A 15,723-nucleotide genomic window follows, 5' to 3' on the forward strand; every position below is an offset into this window, starting at 1 on the left:
TGCCTCTTTGGTGCCGTTATTGTGCAGACAGTGGAATTCGTCACAACAAACATGTTGTCAAAGCAGGGGATGCGAAAAAACACTAGGGGATGCCCCAAAGATCATATTTGCTACTGAAAAGCAGAATGGGATCCGAAATGGAATAGAACTGAGGGAAGCGTTTCGGTTCATCACACCTTCCACCTTCGAGTCATTACTCTTGGATCACTTGGAAGAATTGTCCATAAACCCTCTCTCCACGATTCGTTATTGCTACGGCGCGTAGCAAGATGGACTCCGAGACATGAAAGACGCTGGTGTACAATTTCGCGCAGGGATTCCTCACACAGACCATCTCAAGTCGTGGTTTCCGAACTGTGGATTACTCGTGTTAGACGATCTGATTGGTTCACTCAGCCAATGAACGTACCTTACTACTGACCTACTGTTTGAACCCAAGTCCTTTCCCCTCTTTGAAGCCCGTAAAACTCTCTAGCGAAATAGATCCTTTGTTTCCAGTCACGTGTTTAGAGTGTCCCCCACTCAGTGCATATCAGGAATAGTATTTTCTCGAATTTCCTGAGGCAAGGACAGCCTCGCAAAGAAATACCTAAGTTTTCAAACATTTCTTACCAGGAATTTCCGTTCCATTTGATTTTCGGTTGAATGGTTTTACATTTCAGAAATTTATCCATTATCGTAGTTCCGGCAGAAACTTTTCCACGAAATTTCCGCATTATTTAAGCCTGTTTCGAAAGTTTCGGAACTTTTGGTTGAATGGAAGTACAACAATTCTCAGCGGAAAAACCTATTGTTTATTGTCACAAAACATCATACAGACAGACACCGATAGACACAGTGTCCGGTTTGATAAACTGGAGTTGATGGATGTTTTATCACGATAACGATTCTGAGCATAATTAACCTGTATTTACAACCGGGAAAGTAAGCAAAATACGGTGAACATCGATCGATAGATGAATGGAGACTGGGTTTCTGCGGAACCAGTTACTCTGTCCGAAGTGAAACTCCAAAGTATTATCAAAGGTGCGTCAATTAATTTAATGTCAATAGATGCCATGTTACCGTGTGTGCCATGTTCAGTAATTGATCACATACGACGTCAAAATGTAATAAGAACAGAAAAATGGCACACGAAACCACACGAGGCGATAGTCGAGTGTGGCGTTGATGTTCTTACCAGTTCTACATTTTCACTCCTTTTGTGATCAATTACTGAACAGACGCAAGACAGCATGGAATGTATTTGTTCTATACAACTAATGCACTTTGCATATTTGGACACAGGGAGCAGAGGAGTCATATTTGACCGTATTTCCAGTTACATTCATCGTACAATTGTAGCGCGAATTGATCTGTTGTTGATTCAAATCACTATACGTATAGGTTTCAACAGACGCATGACACGATGCATCTACATAGTTGAAACACGTTTAGTGATTTGAATCAACAACAGATTGATTCGCGCTACAGTTGTACGGAGCATGTAACTGGAAATACGGTCAAATAGGACTCCTCTGCTCTCTGTGATTTGATCATCAAAGTTTGATCGAATGACAGATAACGATTTGCACGTGAAGTTGAACTAGCGATGTATAAATTATATCCCGCATCAGCGACTCGTAAAAATGTCTTTAATAAAGTTTTAACTTGTACTGGGAAAAATATTTTCCAAAAAGACCTTTTATTTAACTATTTGCGAAACTCAAACTTCAGTTTCAGATCGCCAACACTTGTGATAAATATTTCTCGAGAAAATAAATTTCTGACCAGCCGACCCTGACAGACAGCGCGTCACCAATACTTATCTTGTCAACTTACCCTTGTGTTTGTATTATTTCATTTGCTCGAATTTACATCTTGTTTACAGAAATGAAAAAGGTTAACTTAGTTCTAAACACAAATCACGGCCTTCCAGCGAGCTACACGACAAGGAAAGTTTGTTTTCTGACAACAAATCATGGTCACTTGCCGGGCTAGTCCGAGCTACTCCGAGCTACAACTCGGAAATTTTTATTTTCTAACCACATATCCTGGCCATTTGCCAAGCTACACAACCTGAAAAATCTGTTTTCTGACCACAATTCGTGGAGCTCCAAATGCTCACTCTTGATGACGAGGGTTAACTTACTTATTGCCGAGAATCACAGCACCAAAGATTGAACACTTGCCTCGAATCTGTACTCGTGACTGTGCACGTGCACGCATGACGTAATCTGGCCCGGCTGCGGGGAGGCCAAAACGGTTAACTCGGTCGTCCCAAAAAATCTCGATACAGACTGGATTAGGATTGCGTTACACTTCGTGAACGCGATAAAGAAACCAAAACATGTTAATGACGTCTGTCCTTCAATTGATCGTAGGTCAGAACCAATGAAAGTGCGAAAACAATTCGGCACATTATATACTAGCTGTTGAACTCACTTTTGAATACTCAGCTTGCGTTTCTTTTGATTTCAGAATCTTGCGTATAAATTGATTACTTTCTTCTTCCATTTTGGTAAACTGATTCCACTCCTTCTTCTGATTGGGTAACGGGTTTTTCTTTTTCCATCCCCCACAGGCGTACTCATAAAAGTTTTCACAGGGATCAATGCTTGGATCTAAAACGTTGAGCAATTCTGCAAAATGAAAACAAAAAAAAACAAAAAAAACGATAAACACGAGGAACGATTGTGAACGTTTGCCTGTTGACACGGAAAGTACACTTATCAAGAAGAATGTTTATACAGGCGGATATGTAATGGATGGTTACTTGAACCAAGTAATAGTAATTGGACCGAGTGGAGTACAATTCACGGAGTAATCGCGCGAGTAATTTCAAAATCGGTCGAGCGCAAAGCGCGAGGCCGATTTGAAACTACGAGTACGATTACTCCCTAAATTGTACGACATGAGGTCCAATTACTAATAATCATATCTATAACAAATTTCGGAATTAAAAATGTCTTATGAGAACTTCTTTTGAGCGAAAACATCTGTAGCACTTTTCCTAAGTTTTGAAAACTGAACAAAACATTGCGAAGGAAGCCATAAAAGCGCGCGTAATTGACGTGCGAATCACGTGGGTATCCAATTACAGGTATCCAATTACAAAAAGTTCAAATTGGACGGCTGTAATTGGACACCCACGTGATCGCGCGACGATTGCGTGACAAATGGGCGCGCGAGGAGCCAATCACGATCGAGATTTTGTTATAGATACCATTATGACTGGCAATCGACTTGGATTCGCTGTTTGATCCGCTGCCATCACAAGCAGAATCAAGTACTGATAGTCCTACAAGACAGGAGGATTGGTAAGTTTTTACTTCTCGCATCTTTGCCGTGACCCTCCTAGGGACGTTATGCTGGTCTTCTGACCTAACCTAGGGTAAGCGGCGTCTTTGCTTCTTTCCTCCGTTTTTTCTTCTTTGCTCAACTCCGTTTTCGGCCGAGAGCTTTTTCTTTTACACTCAATTGTGCCAGTTTTCTGGCCGTTGCGTGTTTTTTCCTTTTGTTAAGCTCGGTCTCCCATCCGGGAGATCAAAATTCTCCAAGTGCTCCTGCTAATGGTGAGGGCCCTTCAGCTGCCCAATTTTCTTCTGGTGCTCCCGCCAGCAGTGGGGCCCAATCGGATTCTCACGAAGTTGCTGGCTCTTCCAGTCGTTTAGCTTCTCCTCGGGTCGCCCCTTCCGAGGGGTCTATTGACTCTTTGGTTGGTTCTCATCAGCCGGCCCCTGTTACTCAGCCTTGCTCTAGCCACTCGCTGGCTCCTCAGGAAGAGGCTGTTCCTCCCTCTCAACAAGCTGATCCGGACGAAGTTTTTTTGCATGCGTCAGACGGCTCTGACATTGAAGAATTTACTGAGGATGTGCCCTCCCTCTCCTCCTCTCAAGCTATCTCTGAGTTCTCTCAGAGCCAAAGTATTCTTAGCAGTGTCCAAAATGTTAAACAAAATGGTAGTGTTATTGGCGACGTCGTAGTCTCCGATGTCGTTGAAGTCCTAGAATCTTCGGATCTGCGTTCTAAGGCTGATGTCGACTCAATGGATCCATCTTTGGCATCGCTTAAACGCAGCAGGTCCAGAGAGCCCTCGTCCAAAAAGAAGTACAGGACTGTCTCTGCCTCCCCCCATGGTGGTGGGCGGCACCGTGGTCTGCCGATGGTTTTGCGAGATCGTCCCACTTAGGGCTGATCTCCCTTCTTGAGACTCTGTTTATTGTTCGTAGTTGATGTTTTTCTTCATTTACCGACTTGTCATGGCGTCTTTTTTAACTCTTAATACCAATGGGTTGCGGGACGCGAATAAGAAGATGGCTCTGCTTCATTGGCTTAGCCATTTGTCTTTGGACCTCGCTTACCTGCAGGAAACCCATGTCACTTCAATTGCTGAGAGCAATTCCTGGTTTTCTTCTTACGGTTTCTTGTCTGTTGTTTCCCCCGGCTCCTCGCACTCCTGTGGTTCTGTTATTCTCTTCCGGCCTAGATATTCGTTGCTTAATTCTTGCACTGACTCGGATGGTCGTTTTGTTTTGGCTGAATTTCAAGATCGTGATGTGATTTTTCGTGTAGGTCTGTGTTTATGCCCCTAACCGGAATCCGGATAGGGACACCTTTTTCAGTTTTGTCTCCCCCAAAATTGATCCGTCGGTTGCCACCCTTGTTTGCGGGGATTTCAATGCCGTTTTTGACCGGTCCATGGATAGGAGGGGTTCCAACGCTTTGGATTATTCCAGGGAAAGCAGTGCTTCCCTTCTTTCCCTCTTTCGTGATTGTGGTGTGGTTGACATTTGGAGATCTCTTCATCCTGCTACCTTTGCTTTCTCTTGGCTTAGGCCAGATGGCACACTGTCATCCAGGTTTGACCTTGTCTGTTGTCCCTATTCATGGATACATCTCGTGCGGTCTTGTGACATGTTGGCTTGCCCTTATTCCGACCATTGTGCTGTTCTTCTCTCTGTTCCTATTCCGGAACCGACTCCTCGCGGCCCTGGCCGCTGGAAGCTCAACACCTCAATCCTTAAGGATGTTGGTTTCAGATCTTCAGTCTCGGATTTCTGGGCTGGGTAGAAAAATATGAAACACTCCTTTGATTCTCTACAATCTTGGTGGGATACGGGTAAAAATCATCTCAACTTGTATTTTATTGCAATCTCTGGCTCAACATTTAAAAGCTCAAATTGACAATGGACGTGTGTCCCTTCTTAATGTTTATGAGTCCACGCTGTCAACAATCGCGTCTCTTGACCATGCAGCGGCTGAGGGTGCCCGCATCAGATCTCGCACCCGTTGGGCCGAGGAGGGCGAAGCCTCCACCAGCTACTTTTTTCGGTTAGAGAAGAGAAATGGCGTTGAGGAATGATTTTCTGCCATGCAGAATCCTGACGGTTCTATCGTGGCTGATGTTCCTGGCATCTGCGATTCATGGATCTCTTTTTATTCTGATTTATTTTGTGCCTGCCCTACCAACACCGATGTCCAGAATCAGCTCCTAGATAATCTGTCTTCTTTCGTCCCTCCTTCGCAGGTCCCCCTTTGTGAGGGCCATCTTACTGTGGAGGAGACGCATAAGGCACTCTTAGGTATGGCTAGAGGAAAATCTCCAGGCTCGGATGATCTCCCGGCCGAATTTTACCTGGCTTTCTGGGATATTTTGGGTCCTGACCTTGTCGAGGTTCTAAATGCCTCCTTTGACTCTGGTCTTCTTCCCTTTTCTCAACGGGGCGCGCTTATCTCCCTCATTTTCAAGAAGGGTGATCGACTATTGCATAAGAATTGGCGCCCTATTAGTCTCTTAAATGTGGACTATAAAATCTGTGCCAGAGCTCTCGCTGGAAGACTTCTAAGAGTTATTCATCATGTCGTGACCCGTGATCAAACCTGCGGAGTCCCCCATCGCTTCATTGGTGAGAACGTGGCCCTCCTCCGGGATATGGTTCACTATGCCAACGATGCGGATCTCCCGCTTGCTATCTTGTCTTTGGACCAAGAGAAGGCTTTCGACCGCGTCGATTGGCCCTTCCTCCAGTCTACCTTCTCTCGAATGGGTTTTGGCCCATCTTTCATCAAGTGGGTGGTTTTGCTTTACTCTGACATTCGGAGCTCCATCCTCATCAACGGTTACACCTCTCGTTACTTTAAACCTTCTCGGGGAGTTAGACAGGGTTGCCCCCTGTCTCCTCTCCTCTATGTTCTGACTATGGAAGTCCTGGCGGTTAATATCCGGGCCCACCCGGCCATCGAGGGCCTTGTGTTGCCTCGTGCTTCTGTGTCTTTGCCGGTTTTATCTTTATATGCCAATGACACATCTGTCATTTCATCATCAGATGCTGCTACGGTGGCTGTATTTGACACGTATGCCCTCTTTGAGGCCGGCATCGGAGCCAAATTAAATATGGAGAAGTGCAAAGGCCTTTGGCTTGGCGCTTGGCGTGATCGTGTGGATGCACCGGTGCCAATCGAATGGTCGTCCTCCAAGCTAATAGTCCTGGGTGTTTTCATTGGGAATGGTAACGTTGACACTGCTAACTGGCGCCCTAGAATTGAGGCCGTTGAGAACTGCCTTTCTTCATGGCGTTCACGGTCCCTCTCATATAGCGGCAAAGCCCTTGTTATTAATGCTCTCGCTCTGTCAAGGATCTGGTATGTCGCCTCATTGGTGCATATGCCGCCCTGGGTCCTTGCTGAGCTCAACTCTATTATCTTCAAATTTTTCTGGAGTGGGAAGCGTGACCTTGTGGCTCGCAATGTAGTAATCCATGACCGCTCCAAGGGTGGCTTTAACGTGGTCTCTATTGCTCTTAAAGTTAATGCTCTCTTGGTGCAATGGATCCGCCGTTATCTGTGCTCCCCGAACAGCTGGGTCTCTCTAATGACCTTCTGGTTCTTTGACCGTTTTGGTATAGACCCCATGAGTGTCTTCTCGGCGCCTTCGGCTTTCTCTCCTGCCGGGCTTCCTCCCTTTTATGCTGCCATGCTGAATGCGTGGAAAACTCTGAATGGCTCAGCCTCTCCAAATGGCTTGGTTGTACGCTCTTTGGTCGAAAATGTAGACCTCCCGGCATCCTCCTTTTCTTGCAAATCGTGCTACCAGTTGTGTCTCCTTAATCACCCTTGTCGGCCTCATTGTGTTACCAAATTCAGACCTTCCTTTGTTGACCTCGACTGGCCTTCAACCTGGAAATCTCTGTTTTTCTTGCCCTTGGACAGGCAAGTCATTGATCTGAATTGGAAAGTAGCTCATGGGGTCTTGTACACCGCTGAACGGCTATCCTCCTTTGGTTATAACCTGCCCACCAATTTTTTTTGCGGTTATCACATGGAGTCCTCTGAACATCTCTTCTTTTCGTGTCCCCTCATCCAGAGTGGCATTGGCTTTGCTCAATCTCTGCTCTTTCGGGCCTCCCCCTTGGCTCCCTCCATAACTGTGCGACACATGCTCTTTGGTTTTAGCAGCGACGAGCTTCTTTGTGTTCCTCGGGTCTTCTCCTACTTACTGAATCTTTGTAAGTTTTTAGTCTGGTGCCAGCGCAACGACTATCGCTTCCGCTCAGTACCACCCAGTGCTCTCAGGCTCCTGGCCTGTCTCAAGTCAAGGGCAAATTTCTATTTGCCTCTGTACTTCAAGCGTTTCCTCTCTCAGCGGCGTCGTCGCCTCTTCCATCGTCAATGGGGTGCTAATGGCGTCGTTGGCCGTGTCTCTGACGGTTCCTTTAAACTGAGTTTTTGAGCGCCTGGTTTTATCTAGAACTTTTTGGTTTCTTCGTTTTTATTACACGTATTGAAGTCTTTGGTCTCTTTCCCTAGTCCTGGTCGCCTTTGTTGGATGTACTGAGCTAGTTTTTTTTTTTTTTTTTTTTTAAATCAGTCTTTCTTTTCTCGCTTTTACTGCATGTGCTAATGTTTTTAAACTGTGTCTATTGTCTTTTGCCTTTTATGGTGGGGCGGGGGTTCGACTCCCCGGCGAAGTTGGCGAGCCGGCCTCGTATGAGGGTGCTCCCCCTCTTTGGCGGTACTTTTTCATCTACGCCTCTATGGTCGGTGGACATTGCACTGCGTCCATCGTACCGCCTTAAATACAAAAAAACTTTAAAAACCCAGAAAACATGCCTCTCATTTGCGCATAGCAGGTACTAGAGAGACAAGACAAATGACGTAAAACTTTAACTGAACCTGTTACCATTGTTAGCGAGTGGAATTTTCTTGGGCGAGCTCGGAAAGTCGTGGTTATGAGAGGGAGCTTCCTATGGAGTATACGAGTGAAGCTGAGTGACGAGTGACCGGCAAGGAGTACACAAGGGAAAATAAAGGACAATTTTTGGTTGGTTGATCATTTATACTTCTCGCAAATCGGAGCTGAGTGAAAAGGCCTTAATCGTATTACCGGCTGTGACTACGAGCAGTTTCTCTCTTTTGCCCTAAGATGACTGAGATCCGCGAGGGGAAAGCGCAAACGAACAAGCAGAGTCCAGCGACGAAACCGCGAGCTGCGAGAATCGCTAGGGTCGGAAGAAGAAACAGGTGGTAGATGGTTTTTACTGATTTTAAGCTTCACTGCTTTGTCTAGGACATAGCAGTGAAGCTAAAAACCACCTAAATTGCCTTAAATCGATCTAGAAACCTCTAAAGAACAAAGGAAACATACACCTGAAGCAAGGTAGGCTTATCTTTTTTCATACTCTTTCATGTTTTTTAGGGTTAAGAATATAACGGTTTTTCCCTTATAAATCGTCATATTTGACTGGTGTGTCTGTATGTACATGGATGTTTAAGTTACTTGCGAACTCGCCTCCTGGTTTGCGTTCTTCCCTCGCGGATCTTAGTGCAAAAAAGGAGACTGTCTGCAGTATATAATGCACTCAAAGCTTTTAAAAGGAGATGAAAGCAAAGTTTGTAAACTCCATGGACTCCCATGTAAAAAAGACGGGAGTACTCGACGGAAAGTTTGAAAAAACCCTAAGAAGTATTAGGATCTTGTTTTGTGGGCGTGGATTGAATTTTTTTTCTCCCCTAAAAGGTACCAATCTTACGCAACAAATTATCTCCTGTCATATTTTTTCGGCTCAATACCCTAAAAGGCACCGCAAAAGCTCCCGCTGTGGACCTTTTGAGGCTGAACACCCTAACAGGTACCAAACCGCGTTTTCAAGCCCTGAAAGGTACGACGAGCACTCCCGTCATTTTTATATGGGAGTCTCCCCAGGCTCCTTATCCTATTCGTGGCAAGAGAGGTTTACTTGATCGCAAAACCTCTGTTGAAATGAAGTTCATTCCTTCAAAATGTGCTTAAGGTTTTTACCTTTTTAAAAATATATAAAAACGACGTCAAGTCGGTCTCCTAGCGTTCTCCTAGCAACGGCAAGTTACAGCTTCATGGGGATGCGTACCTACGCAAGAAAGGAAATTGACGTTTCTGGGTGCCATCGCGACGTCTACCGTGAAATGAGCAGCAGGGGAGAGCCCCGTTCATAATTCGCTCTATGCTCGATATGTTTTCCCCTTTAAATTATGTAAATCCATTATATATGTTTCTTTTAAAGATGGATAAATAAAGCTGACTGCGAGCTAACCTCCAAAGTAGACACTCTTTGGGTTCGTCACGCAATCTTCGTGGCAGAAAGATTGCGTGACGAGCCCAAAGAGCGTCTGCGAAGGAGGCTAATTGCGAGCAGTCTCTCTTTTGCTCGCAGTCTATGTCAGACTTAAAAGAGTTATGTTCTGACAGCGTTACCTGTGGATGTGATAACACAATCCTTCGTCACGCATGGGTATACGCCTTGATGTAACCCCTCTGTTGACTCCTCTTTTATTGGTGAGTTTGAATGGACTTGTACATAAAGAAAGCCGAAGACAACTGCCAAGAGAATGAACATGGAAAGCAGGAATGCTATAAAACCAACTAAAAGCTTTTCTCGTTTCGTGAGCTGTTTTTTGGAGTTCTCGTCCTCTTTTGGCTGTCTCGCTATCAGCAATTTTTCCGACACGGGCGATAGTTGCACATCACGCTGTGAAAAAAAAGAGAAAAAACTGAATAAATAAATAAATAAATGAATAAATAAAATAGAGTGTAATAAAATTTAAATTTCCAAAAATTGAGCACTTTTTAGCCAACTACTGTCAAAACATATCAGAACTAAAAACATGGACAGTTTCGCCTAGAAGATCGTGAAGACTTGCGTTACTTTTATGGGGCCACCTATGGGTTACGAGATTTAAATCTGTTTCCCGTATGAAAAATGTATACGAGAATTTTGTAAAAACGATGTAAAATAATGGACGAAAAACTGATTGCTAAAATGATGATAACACAAGCAGCCTTATTCTGTGACGTATAAATACCTCTATGTCATTTTAAACGTTCCTCATCACAGCTTGTCGATAAATAATGTTTTCTGTTTCTACTCCCTATCTACTGTTTTTCAACAGGGCGGTTTTCCCCATTCCTGGATAGGTGGTACATTATAATCAACAATTGCTCTGTTGGTCAGTTTCATTTCACGACTTAGGTGTTAAAACTGTAGATGACTAAAAGGTTTGTGCCTCAATAATGACGCAAGGATTTACATGCTGTAGTCTCTTGGTTTCTTTGAACGACGTAATCAAAACAGGAATCGGAGCCTGCAAAGCATAATGGTCTGTTAGTTCAATCGAAAGAAAAGGCACAGAATGTGTACATGTGCCTACACGTGGAACCGTTTTATGCTACGTGCACCGAGCAATCTATTTGTCACCCATTTGTTTGATCCAGAGCTTTCCGTCCAACTAAACAGAGTAACGCAGTAGCAAGTAACGAGTAACGGAGCAACGAGGAAACAAGAAACGGCTAAAGAATTCAAAGGGTTAGAATTAAAATCTTTAAAAGATGCCCCGAATCGGTTATAATCCATTTTCATTATTAACATGTAATAGTCAGTTCTACAAGGCCAATTCACAAAGCAAGCCTGTCGATTCGTGCTCTTAACGGCCCATAAGCTACAAAGTGAGTGTAAAATAAAATTGTTGTGGCTAAATGACCAGCAACCGATCCAGGTCGTCAAAACACTAACTCACCTGCAGTCCGAATTTTTTTGTTTTAAATTCTAGTAATATAAAAATCAAAAGATTTTAGCCAATCCAAAGTATGATATGTCGACTAAGAAGTGCTAACGGCGATTCAGAAGAGCATTTTACCGTATTTCATCACTGAAGTTAGTTGGGCAAAGAATCTAAGACATGACTGGCAGTTGTGACACTTGTGTTCTGAATCTTGGCACACTGGTCAAGGTTTTTAAAACACTTCTTTTACTTCCGGTAAATCGTAGTTTGGATTGGCTAAGTTCTTTTGACACAATGTCCATTAAAATAATGGCTTAATAGGCACCGCTTCACATTCGTTCAGCTGGCGCATACTCTACAAGGCGTAATCTTTTCACAAGCAAAGAATTCTAGAGGGCCAAATGATCCAACAATGACAACCCAGCTCAAACTGTTCCCATCAGGAATTACTTAACGAGTATAAAATTATGCTGGTGGCGTACGACCTTTCTACCCTCATGTCGAAAACGTTTCGTTTTCTACTTTTTTAGATGCTTTTAAAACATTCTTGACCTTGTTAAATATTTTGTCGTGTCTGGTTATGATTTCCTCTCCCTTTACAATACTGCTGTGTAATGTAGAACAACTTTCGCTGCTACACTTTGTAGCTCTTGCAGTCGAAATACTTCTTGCCCCTACGCCTTCTTCTGACGTTTCTTAAAATATTGAGGTTGTACGGAGATAAATTAAACTATGTCAGTACGTCGATTACTCGACCATCTATTGCAGAGAAAAACTCGCTTCGATAGTTACTACAGCTTTCGACTTCACTCCAAGAGTACAGGGGTTTTTAACCTCATAAAATCTGAAGCCTTGTGGCTGCCAACCAAAGTAAAAACCAATGCCATACAAAATTGCCCCAAGAACCAATGTCAGCTCTCCGAGAGAATTTACTGTTTCACCTTTGATCAAAAACAGTATACTATAAAACATTGAAGAATACAAAAGCAAAAACCGACACAACGTAGTGTGATTTTTTGAAGGTGTACTATATTTCGGCTGGCCAAACCAGCCTTCTTCAGGTACAATGGAAGATTTTACATTGGTGCGTGTTTTTATGTAGCCGATATTTACGTAATACCGGAAATACGCAAAAGTAATTGATAGTGTAAATTGAAGATAAGCATACGGTAAAATAAAATAACATGATAAAAGAACATAATAAAAGAAAACAAATGGAAACAGTTAATATGTTTCTTCAGATGAAAGTGGCCTTTATGGACTGGGGAGTGGCGGCCGTTATGGGGAGGGGTGTAATGTGCCACTTTTTTTAGGAGGTTGCAGCATTTGTATATTTAAAAAATACTTCCAGTAGCATAGAAATATCGAACACAATCAAAATATATCAATAAAGCAGAAAGAGAGGCAAACGCTGCGTAGTGCGGATCACGTTTCGTGACCTTTTACAATATAAAATGGGGTTTTGTATACATGTATACCATTCGTCAGTCCTTGATTTACTTGCCGTTGTGGAGAGGTTATTTTGGTAGTTTGGGACGAACTTTAGTGGCCGTTGTCGTTGTGAAGAGGTGGGCGTTGTAGAGAGGTTAAAATAAAAGTGAATGTATGGACTGTCCGCCGGGACGAAAAAAAAGTGGCCGTTGTAGGGAGGTGGCTGTTAGTGGAGGTTCGACAGTATATTATGGAACTAGCGTGAGGTCCGTATTGGAGAAATATTGCTCAATTTTTTTTTTCGCAGATTCATGGACCGAACCGCACTTGCAAAGGAAAAAAAGAACGAGACCAATATTCTCCAATACGGACCAAAACAAGCTAGTTCAATAACACAATGGCCCTTTTTAACATGTTAAATTGATTTGCCTCCACGATGTATATTCTCGATAAACGCGCGCGCGAAAGGTAAGCATTTATTTAGAATCTCACATCGCTTTTGTGAACATTTAACTGAAATTGTCCTCCAAACACGAAGATAAAAAGATTTAAACACGGCAAAAAACGGTTGTTTTGTGCAATTAATTTATTGATTCATGAGCAGTCCATCTTAACGAGCCGTATTGTTAAATTCGAACCACTAGGGTAGCCTGCGTAGGAGTCTTTTCCGTTTCCTTTCAGGCAAGCGGGAGTCGCGCGAGGGCACGGGGACAGAGGTAAAAAAAAAATTCGTGGCACGGGGAGGGACAGGGAAGGAAAGCCTGCCCCTCCCCCCAGCCACTAATTTTTTTTTGTTACCTCTGTCCCCGTGCCTTCGCGCGACTCCCGCTTGCCTGAAAGGAAACGGAAAAGACTGCTACGCAGGCTACCACTAGGGGAATCAGCCAGAATTCTCTTCTTTATCGCCAATTAGTTTGGATCTAAAATTAACAGAGCAACCTGAACACTGCTGATTAGCACTGAGTATGGTATTATCGATGAGGTGGTCCAATTCTGTACCAATGCTGTTCACACCAAATGCCATTTAGCACATCGAGTGAAACCTGGCAATGTTTACTTCCTGGACAGTAGAAATATTAAAAAATGTTACAAGACAGCCGACCAGTCAGATTGATTGAGGCTTCGGGCAGTTTTCTATAACTTGTCTTCAAAAACGTTTCAATTATGAACGGAAAAATTAAAGGAAGGTGTCTCGACTGTGATCATAGTACGACAAATAATTTAGTCAATTGAAATTTATTATGTTTCCATTACAAGACGTTGAATGGGCTGATATGCAGACTATTGTGTTAATTTCTGTAATATTGAAAGCCTAAATTTATTATTGTCCGGCCTGAGGCCCATCGATAAATTATGTGTTAAAACTGTTTGCACCCAAGCTGAGAAAATTTGACACTAACTCCCAGAAATTAATTTGCATACGGTAATATAATTTACCGGCTTTTACTAATTCTTAACCGAAAGCTAAAGCTTTTTTAATCCAAGTGCAGTAGCATGGACAACTTCTTTGGAATAAAGTCAGTGGAGGTCCAAGCAGTTATTCGCAAATCTAAATTAATGTCGAGATCTTGAATAACCAATTTAATCCGTACTGGGAAGAAAACGACAGCGACTAGAGTGCACTAGTTTACTAACAGGCGACCATACACCTAAGTTCTTTGAGAATTATTGAGATGCAAATCATTCCCAGCATATGACGTTTTATATCAAGTTTCGCTTGCCAACCGTTTTCAAAAGTCTGAAGAACGTCAATTTAAATGGAATAATGCAAGTTCACGTTCAAGCTCAAGGTTCTTAATTGAACAGTGTTTTCGGTACGCAGAGCGCAGAGCTAATTTAATTTAACTATAACTTTAGGACGAGCATTATAACTATAACGAAAGGTTTCACTGACCCGACGGAGCACTTTAACAAATGACAGTGCACTGATTGTGTTATCTATCATGTATTATTCTTACGTCCGCTCACTTGGCCACGTCAACAGACGATAGATATGAAGTACGTGAGCAAAACCGTGCAGATTTAAGTGGACTGTGTACTTACAAAACTTGTTCTTCTTTCCGACACCGAGGAATTTTTATCCAGTTCCATCGCCAGCGGGATGTTCAGTGTTCTTTCTCAGCTTTCTCGTCATGCAATAGAACCGCTATACATGCCTCAATTAACGCAATTAATGCAATTGAACAATCACAGTTTACTATTGTTTTAAAATGCTAATTTTGCATCTGCCTGCCAACTGACGTTTTTAATGCATCAGTGCTTTAGTAGGCTCAGCTCAATTTTAGGCCCTCCGTCATCCTTCGGCGGGGAGCATGGGCTCCTGTTTCGAACAGCGACTGATTAACCTATTGTTGCAAGCTGAGGGTTAGTCTGCCTGGTGGGAAAGTTCATGCAAGTCGAATTTGCTTTTTTTTTTTAAATGATGGTTTATGTAGTACACGAGCTGAGTTTAAATTCAACGTCAGATGACCGGTTGTTTATCGTCCATAATCATGGCACATGAACGTTTGTCCTCCTGTGACGGTTCTGTCCGACTTGAAACTGTGTAACTGATGATCTGTGTCTCTAGGAACGGATTTTGTCGCTCTGGACGACCTGACTGACGTCACTTGTAGGTAACCGAAGGCTGGGGACTTTTATGGTTTGGAGGGATACCTCCCTTCAATCACAGCTCTTCAAAATTGTTTTACATCTTCGTGTTTTAAACAAAAACACTGACGTTTAGTAAACTTACTAACTTTTAATTGCTCTTAAGGTACCATGCAGGCTCAGTTTTTCAAATAAATCCATTTTAAATATTCGTACCTAATGCCATGCTCGTTTAGAACATGGCTAATTGGAGGAGAGACACAAAGATGACATTATCGACATTTTTTGTCACCTTATTATATGAAACAAATAGATTCCCTATTGCTGTGCTTCTGTTCAGTAATTGATCACAGATGATCGACGTCAAGACGTGATAAGAACAAAAAAGTGGCATACGAGCCTTTAGGTGAGTGTGTCACCATGATAGCGACACATGCAGGCATCTTCAGTCTTGTTAGCTCTTTTCTCTCTCTTCTCTCTTCTCTTAAGGGTGCCTTTCTTTAAGAAAGTCCAAGATTGGATTCTTAAATCCGAAAGAATCCGAAAACGGATTTTGCGTTTATTTACTAAACAGATCAATCCAAGATCTCTCGGATCATGGTGCGTCAAAGGAACCGAAAAATCCAATCGATTCTTCGGTTCCTTTGACTTACCATGATCCGAGAGATCTTGGATTGATCTGTTTTG

The 15,723-nt window shown here is 43.0% G+C and overlaps 2 protein-coding genes across 2 annotated transcripts in view; one reads left to right on the forward strand and one right to left on the reverse strand.

The window, feature by feature from the left end:
• Positions 1 to 14,766, reverse strand: part of LOC110040462 (endothelin-converting enzyme homolog) — a 66,108-nt gene extending 51,342 nt beyond the window's left edge. The window contains exons 1-3 of the mRNA XM_020745697.2: positions 14,491 to 14,766; positions 9,713 to 9,986; positions 2,425 to 2,621 (exon numbers count right to left, since the gene is read on the reverse strand). Of these exons, the coding sequence (XP_020601356.1) occupies positions 2,425 to 2,621; positions 9,713 to 9,986; positions 14,491 to 14,538 (519 nt within the window). The 5' untranslated portion in view covers positions 14,539 to 14,766. The remainder of the gene's footprint in view (positions 1 to 2,424; positions 2,622 to 9,712; positions 9,987 to 14,490) is intronic.
• On the forward strand, positions 6,550 to 7,897 carry LOC149116806 (uncharacterized). The gene has a single exon (XM_089282500.1). It carries the CDS (start codon positions 6,647 to 6,649, stop codon positions 7,709 to 7,711), a length of 1,065 nt encoding a protein of 354 aa, XP_089138626.1. The 5' UTR covers positions 6,550 to 6,646; the 3' UTR covers positions 7,712 to 7,897.
• Positions 14,767 to 15,723: the final 957 nt, after the last annotated feature.

Source organism: Orbicella faveolata, unplaced genomic scaffold, assembly GCF_042242905.1.
Source record: "Orbicella faveolata isolate gen_17 unplaced genomic scaffold, um_ofav_v1 contig_12, whole genome shotgun sequence".
Lineage (NCBI taxonomy): Eukaryota > Metazoa > Cnidaria > Anthozoa > Scleractinia > Merulinidae > Orbicella > Orbicella faveolata.

Excerpts from the sequence above, each read along its gene's own strand:
- LOC149116806 (XM_089282500.1), top strand. The coding sequence starts at position 6,647 with ATGCCGCCCTGGGTCCTTGCTGAGCTCAACTCTATTATCTTCAAATTT.